The sequence below is a fragment of the Eriocheir sinensis genome, chromosome 16 (assembly GCF_024679095.1).
Source record: "Eriocheir sinensis breed Jianghai 21 chromosome 16, ASM2467909v1, whole genome shotgun sequence".
In the NCBI taxonomy this organism is placed as follows: domain Eukaryota; kingdom Metazoa; phylum Arthropoda; class Malacostraca; order Decapoda; family Varunidae; genus Eriocheir; species Eriocheir sinensis.
Genome location: NC_066524.1, coordinates 15,509,161 through 15,526,660, shown reverse-complemented (window position 1 = coordinate 15,526,660; position 17,500 = coordinate 15,509,161). Strand labels below are relative to the sequence as shown.

Here is a 17,500-nt window from a genome sequence, read left to right as displayed (position 1 = left end):
TAATAATAATAATAATAACAATGACTGGAAGAAAAAACAGAAGAGGAAGAAGAAGAAGAAGAAGAAGAAGAAGACAACGAAGAAGAAGAAGAAGAAGAAGAAGAAGAAGAAGAAGAAGAAGAAGAAGAAAAAGAAGAAGATAAGGAATGATTGGAAGATAAAAACAAGAAGAAAAAGAAGGAAAAGAACAAGAAGAAAAGAAAAACGAAAGCGATAAAGGAAAAAAAAAGTAAGAAAGAAAAAGAAAGAAACAAGACGAACAAGAAAAGAACAACAAGAACATGATAACAACAGGAAGAACAGGAACAAAAAACAAACAAAAAACTAAGAATAAAGAGAAAACAAAAAAATAACCAAAAAAATAAAGAAAAGACGAAAAAACAAATAAAATACAGAATCCAACCGAAAAAAATCACAAAAATCAAGAAAACCCCAAATATAACATAACAGAGAGAGAGAGAGAGAGAGAGAGAGAGAGAGAGAGAGAGAGAGAGAGAGAGAGAGAGAGAGACATAGTTTCCCCACGATTCACTGTAAACAAGTAGGTTGCCTATTTCTGGGGCACGTGGCTTCCTTCTCGCCTCCTATTAATAAGTTTAGATCCCCCCGCCGACAGAGAGAGAGAGAGAGAGAGAGAGAGAGAGAGAGAGAGAGAGAGAGAGAGAGAGAGAGAGAGAGAGAGAGAGTTGGGACAGTGCTAACTAGATAGACAGGTAAACGAAAGGACGGGCATTCAGAGAGACAGACAGACAGACAGACAGACAGGTAGACAGACCCATAGACAGACTGATTAAAAGGAAAAAAATAAAGAAAATACAAATGCAACACAGACAGACAGACAGACAGACAGATAGGTAGATAGATAGTGACAGACAAACAGATAGACAGACAGAGAAACAGACAGACAGACTAGAAATACTGAAAAAAAAGGAGAAACAGGGAAGAAAATAACAACACAACAGAGAGGCAAACAGACAGATAGACAGGCAGACAGACGACAGACAGATGGACAGAAAAGACAGATTTAGACAGACAGACAAGGACACCCAAACAAAGACATACATTCAGACAGACAGACGGACGGAAACATAAACAAAGACAGACAGGCAGACAGACAGACAGACAGACAGGTGTTCAATACTTCGAATGACTCACCTTCTTTATCGACGAAAAAGTAGTAGTAGTAGTAGTAGTAGTAGTAGTAGTAGTAGTAGTAGTAGTAGTAGTAGTAGTAGTAGTAGTAGTTGTAGTAGTAGTTCTATTCTTGTTGTTGTTTTTGATTTTAGTTGATTTCTTCTCTCGCTCCTTTATCTTTCCTTATCTGTCTCTCTTTTTCATCCATTCTTTTTTTATTTTCTTATCTCAGTTCGATATTTTCCTTTTCCTACATTTTTTCTTTTTCTTTTCTTATTTTTCGATTTTCACACGTACTTCACACACTCACAAACTGTCGATCATAAAGAAACAAGTAAAGATATATATTCCACAGTCCTCCAACAACAATAATAATAATAATAAAGACGGAAATAAAACCACACTTCACATATATAATAATTCTCACACCACGACTTATTTTTTCACTTAATCTCTTAGCACATCGTAAAAAAAACTCCCACCCACAAACAATAAAAAAAAAAAAAATCTGCCGGAAAAGTAAACACGAAGAGCTTCAATCCAATCCAACAAACAAACACATAAACAAAAAAAAAATTAAAAACACGCCAAGAATGAATGATAAATGATAAACAGATGACTGCCAAAGAGTGCGAGAAATTTACCTTTGAGAGATAATTCCTTCCCTTGGGCACAGAGAGAGGGAGAGAGAGAGGGAGAGAGAGACAGAGAGGGAGAGAGACAGAGAGGGAGGGAACGGACGAACGGACGAACGGGAGAGGTGGAGGGAGGCAGCGTGTCCGTGTGAGTGGAGGAGGAATTGTGGGAGGGAGAGATAGAGAAAGAGAGAGAGGGAGAGAGAGATAAAGAGAGAGAGAAAGGGAGGGAGAGCGAGGGGAGGGGCTTGGCTATTCCTGCTCAATGACGTAGCCTCTAATCCCCTCCCTCTTCTCTCCCTTCTCTCCTCCTCTTCCTCCTCCTCTGTTAAAACTTGGCTAGGGTCTCTGTTTACGTCAAATAATAAGAGCTATTTCCACTATTTCCGCAACATTGAGGAAAAAAGGTGTGAAAATAAGAAGAGAGGACGGTTTGAAAAGGCCGGAGGAAGAGGAAGTTGTGATACACGTAAATGTTTAGTCCCTGAGTGAAGGTTTATACTTATCACGCTGGTATTTTCAGACGCCTCCGCTTAATTCTTACATCAACTGTTTACAAAGGCCGCAAAGGGAGATCAGTCCGGTTCTAATGAGTGTTGCTTTAGGTTCATGGTACAGACGAAGGGCCAGACTACCACCAGGGTCATAGAACTACCCCCGAAAATGCCCAAAACTCCTACGAAAGCCTTGTCAAATGTGTGTGCCTGGGCGCCGAAGTTGAGACGTGAATCCTATAGCGTGAATGTTTCGTCCCTGAGTGAAGGTTTATACTTATCACACTGGTATTTTCAGACGCCTTCGCCTCTTACATCAACTATTTACAAAGGTCGGAAAGGTTCTAATGAGTGTTGCTTTAGGTTCATGGTACAGACGAAGGGCCAGACTACCACCAGGGAATACACAAACACACACACACAGACATACACACACACACAGAGACTACCACCAGAACTACCCTCGAAAATGCCCACAACTCCTACGAAAGCCTTGTCAAATATGTGAGCTTGGGCGCCGGTGTTTATAAGGATACGGCCAACAGACTCACAGAATACGAGGAGACACAGAGCCATTTCTTTAAACATTAGGCCCTGCAAGTACACACATTTGACAAGGCTTTCGTAAGGGTTGTTGTGGGTCTTTCCATGAGTAGTTTTCTGGTCCTGGTGGTAGTTTGGCAAGGCTTAATCTATGCTATGGACGTGGAAAAAAACTCCTGAGAACGCATTTTACCTCTTTTCTTTGGCCTTTAGAAGTAATTGATGTGAAAGTTGAAAGTGTTTAAGAATACAGACAATATATATATACACCTGATATTGGCTAGATTTCTCCTCATTCATAATATTTACCACAAACTTTCAACCATACCTATTCCTCCTTCACCTGTATTTGCAATGATATACTGTAGACGTTAATTATTGCTATTATACTGTTATTCATCATCATTATCATCATCATCATCATCTTCTTCTTCTTCTTCTTCTTCAAATTCATATTATTATTATTTGGCGGGAAAGCACGTGGTAATCAACAGCTGGCATACCTTAGCGCAGTGGTGCCATATGGGACTTAAAGTAGCGAATCGGGCTACTTTTGATGCTCTCGCTACTTTATTAATATCTATATGCTTAATTCAACCTAACTTTATGTAAGATTAATATTTTTGTTGAGTTAAGGAGTAATTAGTGATATTTCAATAATGGACGCACATATAGAATAGGAGTAGCGGTGAAGTGTAGGAAGTGCGCCAATGTTCTAATCATATACATCTCTATGCATCTTGTTATACTTACTCATTTATTTATATATCTAGTTTTGTATATGTGAAACAATGAATATTTTGCTCAGAAAAGAAGTAGCTAGGAAGTGTTTGAAGTGTCTATGCTTTAATGTAGCTGTCTTTCTCTCTCTCTGTCTAGTTATAGCTATTCATTTATTTATCCATTTATTTCTGTGTGTGTAAAACTATGAATAATTTCCATGGTGAGGGTCATTAAAAGAAAGCCCACCCCATTACTCTTTGCTATTTTCGCTACATTTGCAACGGTAAAGGAGGGCGCCGCTAGTCTTTATTTCCCTCTGGTACCTATTTATTTATGTGTATGTAAAAATATAAATACTTAACATAGTGGGGCTCTATAAACATCTATTTCACTACATCAATCAAACTTCTACCTTGTTTCCGCTACATCTGGTCCTATTGGCAACGCTGCAGGAATGGCCAGTTCAGTAAGTTTAAATCGCCGGCGCGGGGAAGGACTTGAGGAGGGCGCCGTTGGTCTTTATTTTCCAGGTGTTTCGGGGCTAAATTGGGGTCGTTTCTTCCCTCCGTCTGTCAAACTATCCGTCAGCATGTTCTCCAAGGCTAAGCTCAAGCGGTTCAACGAGGAAGTCGGTGAGAAAGGAGGAAATTAGTGTTTTTGTTCATCTATTGTCCCCCCAGTGTCCATTTTGTACCCTGGCTATGGCCGTTTGTTGATGGTTTGTTTTTCCGTTATATCATTATTTACGGACTCAGAGATGGGTTGCCTTGTGCCAGGGGATTCTTTGGTGTCTTATCTTTATGTGTGTAGCTTGTCTTTGCCTGGTTCATTGTTATTTTAGGTTTATTTCAAGTTTTTGTGTTGGGTCCGTTTAGCATCCATACATACGCCATATTTTCCTTTTCCTCCGTATCTTCTTATTTACAGGGACAGGGATGATTTTCTTAGTGTCAGGGGATTCTTTAGTGTCTTATCTTTATGTGTGTAGCTTGTCTTTGCCTGGTTCATTGTTATTTTAGGTTTATTTCAAGTTTTTGTGTATGGTCCGTTTAGCATCCACACATATGCCATAGTTTCTTTTTCCTTCATATATCCTTATTTACAGGGACAGGGATGGATTACTTTATGTCAGAGGAGTCTTTAGTGCCTTAGCTTTATGTGTGTAGCTTGTCTTTGCCTTGTTCATTGTTATTTTAGGTTTATTTCAAGTTTTTGTATTCAGTCTGTTTAGCATCCACACACCCTACACCATATTTTTGCTCTCATCCATATCTCTATTTCCAAGCACAGGGAAGGCTTACATAGGGTCTAGGGAGTGTTTTATGGCTTACCTTTATGTGTATCGTGTGATTTATTGAATTATTATATTTGTTTATCAGGGCATTAGTTTAGTCCCCAACGTTTTGTCATTTCCACTCCGCTCCGAGAAAAGTTTCAAATAAGCTTCAATTTCCCATGTATACAATATATGGTTTTTATGACATCGATAATGTGTAGCTAGGGTATGTATGGAGTGTTGGATCAGTAATTAATGACTGCTAAGATATTCTATACTTAATTTATTTAGTGGAATTGTTAGTAGTGGGATCAAGTTAGATTATACTCTTGGGTTGGGTTACTTTACTTGGTGTAGTTATCTTGTAAGACTGAGGACAATCACAACAATAGATATAGACAGCCACAGACACAAATGTGGTAGTGTTTTCACATTAGTAATTCCAGTTTTCATAGTGTGACCTCATAAAATTCTCCCTATTTGAAACCTCATTACTGCTTCTGGTAATTATGAGGAATCACTGCGCTTAATTACTACCCTGCTTGCTCACCCACATCTCACTCGTCGCCAGGCTGTGCCCCGCCGCCCACCGCCTACAACCCCAAGCTGGAGAAGAAGTTGGCAGGGGCCGTCTCCCTCGACAAGTCCCTAAGATGGAAGGAATGTGCAGCGGTGAGGAGTTGTGTTTGAAATTACCTGTTGTTTGATGTTGGTTTGTCTGTGCCTAGGAAGTATACACAATATCAACATTACTTCTTATTTTCCTTATTAATTTCTCTGCGTTACTTGTTATGCTGTAATGTATTTTGTTTCGTATAGACTGATACATATTGGTATTTTGTGTATAGTATTGCTTGCCATTTACTATTATCATTTTTGTTCATGCTGCCATATCATCATTTGGTTTGTCTATTACCTGCCATTCTCCTCATCTTCATCCACCTTCTCCTCCTCCTTATCATCATCATCATAATTCTCCTCCTCTTCCATAGGACACGCCAGGGCCAGGGGCATACTCTGTCTCCGCCTCCTCCCGCTCCACCACCACCACCCCAAGGAAGATGATGGCCTCCTCTTCCTCCTCCTCCGCACGCCTAAACTCCTCCATCTGCTCCAATGTGTCCTCAGCCTCCAGTGGGGGCGTCTTCCTCAGTGTGAGTGGCAGAAAAGCAAAGTTTATATTGTTTTCTTTTCTTTTATTTTACAGGCAACCATTGCTATTCAATATTTGACTTTTTTATTATATTTTGTACCCGGAGTTTTTATTATTATTTTTAGGTATTGTTTTCATGTATTTTTTTCTTTCCTTTCAATTCTAATTATGTTCCTTGATTTATGCTTCACTTTATCCATTCAGTAAGTTCTTGTTGCCATACATTGGGCATGACTTACCCATCCCTAAGCCACTTAAACCCCCTGTGCCTTCATATAAAAGAAAACTAAGTTGGAGTGCTTGCAACAGCTGTAAGGAGATAAGCTTAGTTAGTGCACCTCCTTCATATAAAAGAAAAGGGAGGTAGGGATGCCTGTAACAGCTATAGGGGAACAAGCTTACTCAGTGCACCTCCTTCATATAAAAGAAAGGGGAGGTAGGGATGCCTGTAACATCTATAGGGGAACAAGCTTACTCAGTGCACCTCCTTCATATAAAAGAAAGGGGAGGTAGGGATGCCTGTAACATCTATAGGAGAACAAGCTTGTTTCCCTGAAAGATGAATGGGTGGGTTTTGAAATAGAGTATCACACCTGCCCCTCCTAACACAGCTTTCCCTCGCCCCACAGCCTCGAATCCCTGGCCGGGCCTCAATGCGGGGGGCAGCAGGGGGCAAGAGGGAGGAGCTGGAGTCACAAATCAGGAATATGACACAGGAGAGAGATCGGCTGAAGAGTGACATTACTACCCTGGAGCTGAGGTGAGAAAGAGAGAAGCCTTGAGAGATAATAAATGAGTTAGAGAGTAATAAGTTTGTTATATATCTTTCATAATATAATTTGAATGTGTTATAATTTTGTGTATATTTTTTTCCGTAGAATTATAATAAATCATCGCAATGTCACTATAGTTATTTATCTCATGCTTCAATCTGAAATATGATGTCCCCTTATAGTTGTATCTAATGGTTCTGTTTTGGTGTAGAAGTAATTGTACTGCTAAAAAGTGGCTGATTTTTTACTTTACCTTTTCATCCCTTTCTTTCCTCATTAGACTGACAGAACTGCAGGGTGGAAGGAGCTCTCAGAGTGTTGATACAAAGACGGATCATGATGACGTTTTCTCTCCACACATGACCAAGTAAGGAACATTCTCTCTTTTCTGTGACTCAAGTTCTATTGTTGGTTTGTACATATTTTCTTGTCCTGTTTCTGTTGGTGGAGCAGCGTCTAGCGGGCCTATTTGTTGACTTTTGTTTGTGCCCTTGATCTGTCTCCCTTGCTGTAAGAAAAAAAAAAAAAAGCCTAGTTATTTGATGGTCTTGTGTTGCAAATGGAGTTATGTTTCAAATTATACGTGTTTTGTCAGGACGAGTTGTTTAATGTTCTAACTTTTTTTCTTCTAATTTTTCAGTGAAGGAAGCCAGACAGAAGATAATTTCCTATGCACACCTGAGGAAGCTAATTCAGGTACGTTACTGGTGATGTTGATTTTAGGTTTGTCAGACTCATGGGAATATTGTCTAAAAGGAGGTTGTTGGTGAAGGAATTTGACCTTAGGGGAATATTATCTTAGTCTTGATCCAGTACTTATCTTCCTGCCTATTTATATACCTACCCACCTTCTCAACAACTAGGTACCTATTTATCTCTATCTCAATCCATGTATCTATCAATATATATACCTACTTTCCTACCTTCCTTACTTATTATACTTACCCAGCTGCCTACCTACACGTCACATGCGCACACACTCCTAGCATTACCACTTATAACCTGTTGTCACACCCTCTTCGATCCCCACAGACACCTCACCCCCACCACCGCCACCACCGTCCCCGTCCTCCACTGCGTCCCTGAAGGAGGCTCTGGACAGCACGAGGGAGGAGCTCAAATTGGCGCAGCTTACAATTGCACAGCTCAGAGCAACAGCAACGGCACAGCAGGAGGAGGAGAAGGTAGGAAGGGGGTGGGAGGGAGGAGATTATGAGAAGGTTGTATTGTGCAGGAGAAAGAGAGGAGGAGGAGGAGGAGTTTATGTCATGCAGGAGGAAGAGGAAGGAAAAGGAGGAGTATTGTGTCATGGAGGAAGAAGGAATTTAGGTCTTGTATGCAGGAGAGAAAGGAGGTGATGAAGGAGAGTTGTAAAAGAGAAAGAAATAATGTGGAAGAGGGAGAGGGAACAATGGAATGCTTTTTCAACTCAGTATCTTTTTCGTGAAGTAATACAAAATAGGTTGATTTCTCTGTGCTTCCTTTTTTCCTTCCATGTTCCCTCCTCTCATCTCCTCCCTCTTCTTTCTCTTCCTTTCTCCTTCCATTTTTCTTCTTGAATATAATCTGTACTAAATATCTTCTTCCTCTTCAGTATGTCACTTAGATTTTTTCCCCTCTACAGTCTGAGCAGTCGCTGGAGTCTTTGCCGCCAATCTTCAAGGAGCAAGTGGATCACCTCACCCTCCTGCGGGACAACCTGGAGGCCTCGCTGCTGCAGAAGGAGGACCTGATTGCCGAGTTGAGGCTGCAGCTGGACGAGGTGGTGGCTGACTCGGAGGAATGCAAGCGACACATGGAAGCTTCGGTGAGTGGGAAATTCATATCTTCTTTCCTTTCAACACACTTTTCTTCCAAGGTTAATAAATCTTTTTCGTGAAGTAATACAAAATAGATTGATTTCTCTCTGTTTCCTATTTTTTTCCTTCCTTTGTTCCCTCCTCTCATCTCCTCCCTCTTCTTTCTCTTCCTTTCTCCTTCTTCCCTTCTTCCATTTTTCTTAACCCTCCTTTTGTTTCCATCCCATTTTCCTCATTTTGATTCTATGCTGTTCAGAAAGCCTTAAAAAAACAGCCCTGCTCATCCAATACCTGAAATTCACTGATACTGTACCCTTATGATTTACTTTAAAAACTGCACTTCTTCACCTATCTCAGCTCCACCCTTCTCTCCTCCCTTCCTCACCACCACCACCACGTCTTCCTTACAGCTGAACGAGACTCGCCGCAACAGGGAGGAGGTGGAGGGGCGGGTGCAGTCGCTGGTGGCACGGTACGAGACTCTTATGAAGCAGCACAACCACGAGAGGGAGAGCCAGAGGGAGGAGCTCATCAAGAAGGATATTGAGATTGAACTCCTGAACGGAAGCTTGAGTAATCTGAATTCTAAGGTGAGTGTTGGTTTATTTATTTTATATATTTATAGTTTTATTTTTTATCTGAATCCTGCAAAGTTGACATACCAGAAAAAACACTGAGTAAAGCTAGATATATCCTAATACACCAATATATCAATGTTCTAATACTAATATGGACTTTTTTTTGTTTTCTCTTTTTGTTGTCCTTGAGCTGCTTCCATTGCTGTTAAGGAAAATCAAAACTAATCTGTCTTAGGGATTTATTTATTTATTTATTTATTTATTTATTTTTTATTTATTTATTTATTTTTTTTTTTTTGCATTTCATTTTCATTCATTTTCACTTCCTGTTTGTCCACTTGCTTCATCTAATTTTTTTTTTTTTTTTTTTTTTTTTTTTTTTTTTTTTCCCCGTCTCCATCTCTTGCCTCCTCCTCTTCATGCTATTCCTAATCCTACATATTTTACTCCCCATCATTATCTCTTGCCTCCTCCTCCTCCACCACCACTTTCATCTTTCTTTTTCCAAACCTACATTTTTCACTCCAACCTTCATCTGTCCTCTCTTCCTCATCCTCCTGCATATTTCTCTCTCTCTCTCTCTCTCTCTCTTTTTTTTTTTTTTTCCCCTAACTTTTATCAGCGTATACCCCCAAATTTACCTTTATATTTTTCACTCCTGCTTACATCTCTCACCTCCTTCACCTCTTTCTTCTTACTCCATCTATTTCTTTGTCCAGACCCACATTTTGTATTACCTATACTGTCACCGTCACTCCACTATCTATTCTCCCCCAGGTCTCAGAGTACGAGGAGACACTGAGCAGTCTGCAGGTGGAGGTCAGTGAGCGTGGCAGCAAGATCTCGCAGCTGGAGGCCACGATCGGTGACCTGAGTGAGGCGCAGCGGGAGAGGGACGAGAAGGAGCAGCAGCTGTCCGTACGCTTTAAGGAGGTGAGTGGGAGAGGTGGCAGAGAGGAAGAGTGAGGAACAGGCACCAGAAAGAGAGGGGGAGAAACAGACACCAATGAGAGAAGAGTGAGAGGTGGCTGAGAGGGACAAACATGTGCCAGAGAGGGAAGAGTGAGAGAGACAGGCACTAGAGAGAGGGAGAGGGAATGAAGAGGATTGACACCAGCCTCTTTTTTGTCTTTTTTCCATTTCTGGCCGTGATGGATAAAGAAAAGCATTAGTTAGCATTTAGAAAAGTATTTACTCTTTACTTTTTACTTTAGTGGGAGCGGCGAGTGGCGGTCCTTTTTCCCCCCCCCTTTTTTGTTGTCCTTGAGCAGTATCCTTTGATGTAAAAAAAAAAAATAATAATAATAACAAGGAAAAGTCAGTTGAAAAAGGAAAAAGGGATTATTCTAGTCTCATCCCTTTTCTGATCCAGGTTATGAGTGAAGGGAAGCAGTAGTTGGGGAGAGGTAAAAAAAAACGTGATTACAGTCTATTTTTATCCCATTTTCTACTTCAGGTGATGGAAGGTGTTCTGTTTTATTTTTATCTATTTTTGTTTGTATATTTATTTGTTTACTTTGACTTTTTGTTCTCCGTCAGTCTTCCCTCCTAATCTTTCCTCTCATCCTCAGATATCCAAACTGGAGGAGAGTCTAGTGGAGGTGGAGGGGGAGCGGAGGGGCCTTCTGTCCAACCTGGAGGTGGAGAAGGCAAGGGTGGAGGAGCTGCGGGCCCGGGTGCACCAGATGGAGATGGAGGTGAAGGAGAAGGAGGTGCTGCAGCAGTTCCTTGAGAAAGAGATTGTGGCAAGGGAGGAGGAGGTGAGTGTGGCAGTGTTGGGAGGGGGATAGTTGTATTAGTATTGTTGTTACATCTTAACCTGGTAGCTGTGGGGATCATGTTTCTTAATGGTCCCTCTAAGCGAGAAAAATGAGAAAAAATCATCACTCACGCAAAACATTTCATAATATATATCAAAGCATTTGTGATCAGTTTATGCATCATCTATTTTTGGGGGGTTATATCATGGCAAAAATTTGGCCACTGCTACCGGGTTATACTTTGGGTTACTATTATTATTATTATTATTATCTTTTCATTTTATTGCTTTGCTAATAGTGCTAGGGGGTGTAGTTACATATTATAATTACTGTTTCTATTATTTCCATTCCTCTACCCTCCTCATGTTATAATTTTTCTCACACTGACGTCATTTCCCTCTTCCTCCTTCCTTCATTAGACTGCCGTTAAAACACCATCACTACTACCACCACCATCCTTGCCCTTACCACCGTAGTGACCCATAACACACACCATTTTCTTTCTCGTTTTCTCCACCTTCATTTCTTCAGTATACCCTTAACTCACCACGTTCTCTTTCTCTTCTCTCACTCTCAGTACATACTATTCCATTTCCAAAACATTTTCTCTATCGCTATGGGTCACTGTATATCAGGCAACCGCTACACCACCATTACTCTCGATCACCACCACTACCAGCCTCAACCATCATTACCACCACTATCACCACCACCACTACCATTACTCTTCACCACGACAACCATTATTCTCCATCACCACCACTATCATCCTCAACCATCATTACCACCATCACCACCACCACTGCCTTCTCCTCTCAGGTCAGTCAGTCCAACACCAGGATTCAGGAGTTGGAAGGGGAGCTGGAGACTGTCCGCTGCGTTGCCATTGACCTGCAGGAGGAGGCCGAGTCTAAGCTGAACCAGATGCTAACACTCCAGGCCACCGTCAGCGCCAAGGATTATGACCTCGAAGCCAAGAGTGACCTTATTACCTCGCTGCAGCAGGAGGTTAGTGGAGGAGGAGGTGGACTATGTGTGTGTGGTAAAGGAGGAGTGTGATGAAGGTGTCAGAATTGAGATGTGTAGAGGAGGTGTGAGTGAGGAGGTGAAGAGATGAAGAGAAGAGAGAAGGTGAAGTGTGAATGAGGTTTTGGAGATGAGATATGCAGAGGAGGAGTAGGTGAAGAGATGAAGAGAAGAGAGGTGACTTGTGAATGAGGTTTTGGAGAGGTGTGGGTGAAGAGAAGAGAGACGGCGAAGTGTGAATGAGGTTTTGGAGATGAGATATGCAGAGAAGGTGTGGGTGAAGAGAAGAGAGAAGGTGAAGTGTGAATGAGGTTTTGGAGATATGTAGAAGAGGGTTGAGTATGGAGGGGTAGAAGAGGTGTGAGTAAGGAGGAGCTGAAGAGGGCTGGGTAAGGAAGTGGTGAGAGAAGAGAGAAGGTAAAATGAAGTGTGAAGGTGTTGAAAAGAAGATATGTAGAAGAGATGTTAATAAGGAGAAGGTGGAGATGAGATGTGAGCAAGGAAAAGTTGGGAAAGAAGCATAGATTAGAAAGTAAAGGAAATAGAGATGTGAGCAAGGAAAAGTTGGGAAAGAAGCATAGATTAGAAAGTAAAGGAAATAGAGATGTGAGCAAGGAAAAGTTGGGAAGGAAGCATAGATTAGAAAGTAAAGGAAATAGTGTCAAGGCCCTATGTGGCGGAGATGGGCACCAAGACCATGCACGGCTATAGTGTATACCCCAAACTTTACCTTTGTGTACCCCACACTCACAAAAAAAAAAGTCCAACTGTAAGAAAAGAAGTGAAAATAAATCAGATATCAAAATTAATGGCAAATCGTAAAAAAATAATAATAATAATAATAATAATAAAGAAAGGAAAATGTAATAAAAAAAGAAGTGAAAATAAATCAGATATCAAAATTAATGGCAAATCATTAAAAAAAAAAAAAAAGAAGAAACAAACAAAAAATCCATAAAAATAATAATAAAGAAAGGAAAATGTCACATCACGTCAAATCCTCTCCGTCCACAGATGAACCAGAAAGCCAACGAGACCATGAGCCTCCAGGAGAGATTTGAGGTCCAGATGAACATGGCTTCGAAGATTGAGGATGACCTGTTGGCTAAGAAGAACCAGGTGAGTACACAGAAGTGGTGGGTGGTGATAGTGGTAGAAGAGGAGCAGGAGGAGTTTGAGTTAGTAGTGTTGGTAGTGGAGGAGAAGGAAGAGGAAACATGGAAGAACAGGCAAACTAAACTTTTCCTCTACTTTAGAATTAACAAAAGAAACAATAATAATAATAATGCAGCCCATTCTCCCTCTACTAAATGAAAATAATGAGTTGCAGCAATTGTAATGTCAAGACAGCTCTCCATCCTCATCTAAATAACAAATGAAGCTAATTACTAAAATAACAATGCTTTCTTCCCAGTAAATAACCGTAAAAATACATATACTCTTCCCTAAATCACTAAAACAGTATATGGGAGCAATATCAGCAATGGCAACGATAAGCAACTCTATGAACATGCGTAAAAGCTGTCAGAAGAGAGTGAAGAAGGTGCAAAAGCCAACACTCACCCTCCTCTTCCTCCTCTTTAGGTTGAAGCATTGGAAGATGAACTCATCACCTTGAAGATGAACCTGAGAGCCAAGGAGGAATGTCTGTCTGATGCGGAGGAGCGAGCGGCCCACCTGGAGGAGAACAACAACCACCTGGAGCAGAAACTAGTAGAGCTGATGACCAAGACGGGCGACCGAGAGGCTCAGTACGTTGCAAGGTGAGGCCGGGAGTAGGGTTGAGTTGACTGGTTTGTTAACTTTTATAAAAATTGAATCTTTATTTTGGGATTAGATTAAAAGAGTTAACTAGAATATTATTACTTCAGTGTTCTTAATTTTAAAGGCATTGTTAGTTTTGGATTGGATTGAGAAACTGAACTATAAAAGTATAAGTGTGGTACGTATTGCTAATTTGAAAGGCTTTTATTCCTTTGTTCTACATAGGATTGAAAGACGGAAGATTAGCAGACCAGAAAATTGATAGTTCAGCATTTTTTCTCATTTGTTTCTTTAGTCTTGAATTCAATGGAAAACCAGAGATTATTTATTATAGAAAAGATCATTTTATCATTTTTTATTAATTAGGATTGAGGGGAGGAGCAGGTAAAAAGCAGGCAATTTATTACACTGCACCCTCTCAGAATGAATGGCCTGGAAGGTGAACTGGACGAAATGGGCGTCAAATACTCCGAGGCCTTACTGGAGCACGAGGCGACGCGGAGGGTGTTGACACAGGCCTCGGAGGAGCTGGAGAAGGAGAGTCTGGTGAGGCTGGCGGCCGAGAGGGAGCTGTGCAGTGTCAAGGATGAGCTGCATCAGTGCCTGGAGGAGAAGGTGACGGCGGACACCCACCTCAAGGATCTCGTTAGGAAGTACACGAACCTGGAAGATGCCCTGGGTGAGTGTGTTTGTTTGTTTGTGCCTGGGTGAGTGATGTATGTGTTGCAAATAATGAAAATGTGAAATATGTAATGTCTGTGTGATGCAAATAATAATAATAAGAATGTACTGCAAATGATAATAGAAAGAAGAAGAAGAATGTGATGCAAATAATATAAATATGAGTGTGATGTAAATAATGAAGGTCTAAAGTAAACATTAGTGTGGGTGTGGGTGGGTGAGTCAAGAATATGCCAGGGTGAGTAACTAGTGATTTTGTTGATAGCTAAAAGTCCTTGCTATTTGAGTGGATGCAGGTGGATGAGTGAGTCATGAAAAAACAAGTGTGAGTAACTAGTGAGTGTTGAAGGTTTAAAATCTTACCTTAACATTGAATACTATCAACAGAGAATACAATTTTTCACCTTTCAAATAAATATAAACACATAGTACATTTTATAGTGTGTGTGTGTGCCTTGGTGGCAAAATATTTCTTAATGTATGTGTGCATCTTAAGGTATGTGTGTGTGTGTGTGTGTGCATTGGTGACATAAAATCATTCTTAATTTGTACATGTGTGTGTTTTGTGTGTCTAGCATGTGAGGAAGCCGAGAACCGTGACCTTGAGGAGCGGCTGGAGGAGGCTCGTATTGCAGCGGCGACGACCCACAATGAGTTGACCACAGCGCATGTTGCCATTGAAGGGTTCAAGACTCAGATTATACAGCTCAAGGTAAGGAGGGATGCTTTGTTTACCTGTTATATGATCTTATTCTCATCCATTTGTTTCCTGCTTTCTTTCTATATATTTTTATCTAATTTTATTTTATTCTGTATTTCTGCCTGTTTGTCTTTGGTTTTCTTCAAACGTCCCTTGCTTACTTTGCTGTCAGTCCCTTTTTTATTATTTTTTTCTTTACCTTTTTTATTTGTGCCTAATCTCCTTGTCTTATTTTCTTTGTTTGATGTTTCAGTGCCACATGGCCCCTGAAACCCAGCACATATTCTCCCATTAACTCAGTAACTCTTTGTGTGTCCTTCCTTTGTATCCTTACCTTAATTTCTTTTGTTTTTCTCCGATTTCCTTCATAATGTTCTCTCTTTCTTGTATATTGTGTTTCTTATTCCTTTCCTCCTTTCCTCCCTTGCTCAGATTGACATGCATAAGAAGTGTGATGCCGTGGAGGAGATGCAGCAGTGTATCGAGACCCTGAGGGAGGAGAAGCAGCACCTCACCTCCCTGAGAGACAACCTGGAGGACACCGTGGACTCGCTCCGCCACCAGGCCGCCGCCACTGAGAGGGAGGCAGAGGATGAACGCATGACCTTCCGCTCAAGAATATCCGATCTCGAGAACCACTTGAAGGAGGCGGAGGAGCAGGTGGAGAAGGAGATGGTGAAGGTAAGTGTATATGATTATTTATTTGTTTATTATTACAGGAAAGGAAGCAGCTCAAGGGCAAAAAATAAGAGGAAACAACAAAAAAATAACCACTGGCACTGCTTCTGCAAATATTGTATAGTAGAGGAATTTCAAAACAGTCCCAATCATTTAGAAAGTTGTATGATTGTGTATGTGAACCATTTTTGGAAGTGGCTTTATCTCCTAATCTGGTTTGTTTGTCTAGTTTTGTATTTGTATGAAGGTTTTGGTAGCCCTGTAGGCCCTCACCAAGTATGACCACACAATATTTCAACGTAAGGTAAAATGGAGAACATAGTCATTTACAGTAATATTTGGAGTCTTGAATAATGAAGATTTTGCAGGAAGTATTTACACACTTTAAGGATATACTTTACTTTGTTGTGCCAGTGTTGATGATTTGGTTGTCTGTTCCCACTCACAATCACCCTCACATGCTTTGTTTAGTAGAGGAAACAGCTCAAGGGCAAAAAAAAAGAAACAATGAAAAAAAAAGCCTGCTACTCACTGCTCCTACAAAAAAGTCGAGGAGTGGCCGAAAGATAGGTCAATTTCGGGACCCAAGAGTGATATTTTTACGCCTATAACCAGGAGTCGGTGGTCAATAATACATTTCCTCGTGGCACAGGTGGTGAGTGCTAAGGAGGAACTGTGCCGTCTGGAGGAGAGGGAGCGGGAGGAGGTTGGAAGAGTGGCCCAGCTGACTGCCAGGGTGGAGGAGCTGGAGGCTGACTGTGATGGCTACAAGGACCAACTGAAGAACCTGGAGGTGAGGAAGGGAAAGAGGGAGGTGTGGATGGCTTGGTTGAGAGAGATGAAGGAAGGGAGGGAAGTGTGGGTAGCCTGGGTGAGGGAAATGGAGGAAAGGGAGGGAGGGAAGTGAATGGCTTGGGTAAAAGTAGTGGACGGAGGGAAGGGAGCGCAGGAAGTGTGAATGGCCTGGGCTAAAGAGGAGGAGAAAGGGAAGGCATGGATGGCTTGGTATTAAATTAAAGGAAAGTGTGGGGGAGTTGCTGGAAGGGGGAATGGAGAGGGCAAAGGTATATGGATAGGGTAGGAAAGGAACGAAGTGAGGCATGGAAAGAGAAAGTATATAAGTATGGATGGAGGAAAACATGGAAAAGGTAGGCTTGTTCAAGGAAGTAATGGAGGGGAAAAAAAAAGAAAAAAAAGAGGTATGACAAAGAAGTGAAAAAGAGGTGGGCTTGTTCGAGAAAGTAAGAGGGAAAAAAAAAAAAAGAGGTTAGTTGGAGGAGAAAGTAATAGAAGACATTAGAAAGGGATGCTCTGAAAGACTAGTTATGCTGGATGAAGGATGTGCAGAAATTAAGTATTGGACTCATAGTTAACCCGGTAGCAGCGACGGGCCAAATTTGTGCCTGATATAAACCCCCCCAAAATAGATGATACATAATCCGATTACAAATGCTTTGATATATATTATGAAATGGTTTGTGTTAGGGGTGATTTTTTCTCATTTTTCTCGCTTGGAGGGACCATTAAGAAACATGATCCCCACTGCTACCGGGTTAAGGGAGCCGAGGGATAGGTGGCACCATTATCTCGCCAATCAATGAAATTAGTTGGTTTGGTACCGAGTCATAAAATATACTTACAACCTCCTTGCCCACCACAGACCTCCCTACAGGACAAGACCATGGAACTGGAGGCCCAGCGGCAGGAGATGAAGGCCACCACAGCCCTGCAGACCACGGCCAACACCCTCAGGCAGGAGGTGGAAGCCCTCAACACCACCTTG

At 41.2% G+C, this 17,500-nt stretch overlaps 2 protein-coding genes across 4 annotated transcripts in view; one reads left to right on the top strand and one right to left on the bottom strand.

The window, feature by feature from the left end:
* Positions 1-1,960, bottom strand: part of LOC126999362 (serine/arginine repetitive matrix protein 2-like) — a 34,670-nt gene extending 32,710 nt beyond the window's left edge. For both annotated transcript variants that reach the window (XM_050861905.1, XM_050861906.1), the window contains exons 1-2: positions 1,779-1,960; positions 1,156-1,447 (exon numbers count right to left, since the gene is read on the bottom strand). The gene's annotated coding sequence lies outside the window, so the exon portion shown is untranslated. The remainder of the gene's footprint in view (positions 1-1,155; positions 1,448-1,778) is intronic.
* Positions 1-17,500, top strand: part of LOC126999363 (hyaluronan mediated motility receptor-like) — a 58,598-nt gene that overhangs the window by 38,545 nt on the left and 2,553 nt on the right. Inside the window, exons 1-19 of one of the 2 annotated variants that reach the window (XM_050861907.1) lie at positions 3,990-4,161; positions 5,377-5,477; positions 5,798-5,959; positions 6,588-6,718; positions 7,012-7,098; positions 7,372-7,427; positions 7,764-7,915; positions 8,356-8,538; positions 8,941-9,120; positions 9,886-10,041; positions 10,680-10,868; positions 11,688-11,876; positions 12,909-13,013; positions 13,479-13,657; positions 14,081-14,337; positions 14,915-15,051; positions 15,472-15,720; positions 16,370-16,510; positions 17,378-17,500. The exon at positions 17,378-17,500 is cut by the window's right edge and continues 78 nt beyond it. In XM_050861907.1, the coding sequence (XP_050717864.1) occupies positions 4,119-4,161; positions 5,377-5,477; positions 5,798-5,959; positions 6,588-6,718; positions 7,012-7,098; positions 7,372-7,427; positions 7,764-7,915; positions 8,356-8,538; positions 8,941-9,120; positions 9,886-10,041; positions 10,680-10,868; positions 11,688-11,876; positions 12,909-13,013; positions 13,479-13,657; positions 14,081-14,337; positions 14,915-15,051; positions 15,472-15,720; positions 16,370-16,510; positions 17,378-17,500 (2,820 nt within the window). In that variant the 5' untranslated portion in view covers positions 3,990-4,118. Of the gene's footprint in view, positions 1-3,989; positions 4,162-5,376; positions 5,478-5,797; positions 5,960-6,587; positions 6,719-7,011; positions 7,099-7,371; positions 7,428-7,763; positions 7,916-8,355; positions 8,539-8,940; positions 9,121-9,885; positions 10,042-10,679; positions 10,869-11,687; positions 11,877-12,908; positions 13,014-13,478; positions 13,658-14,080; positions 14,338-14,914; positions 15,052-15,471; positions 15,721-16,369; positions 16,511-17,377 lie in introns of those variants that run through there. The other variant, XM_050861908.1, reaches the window with a different exon arrangement.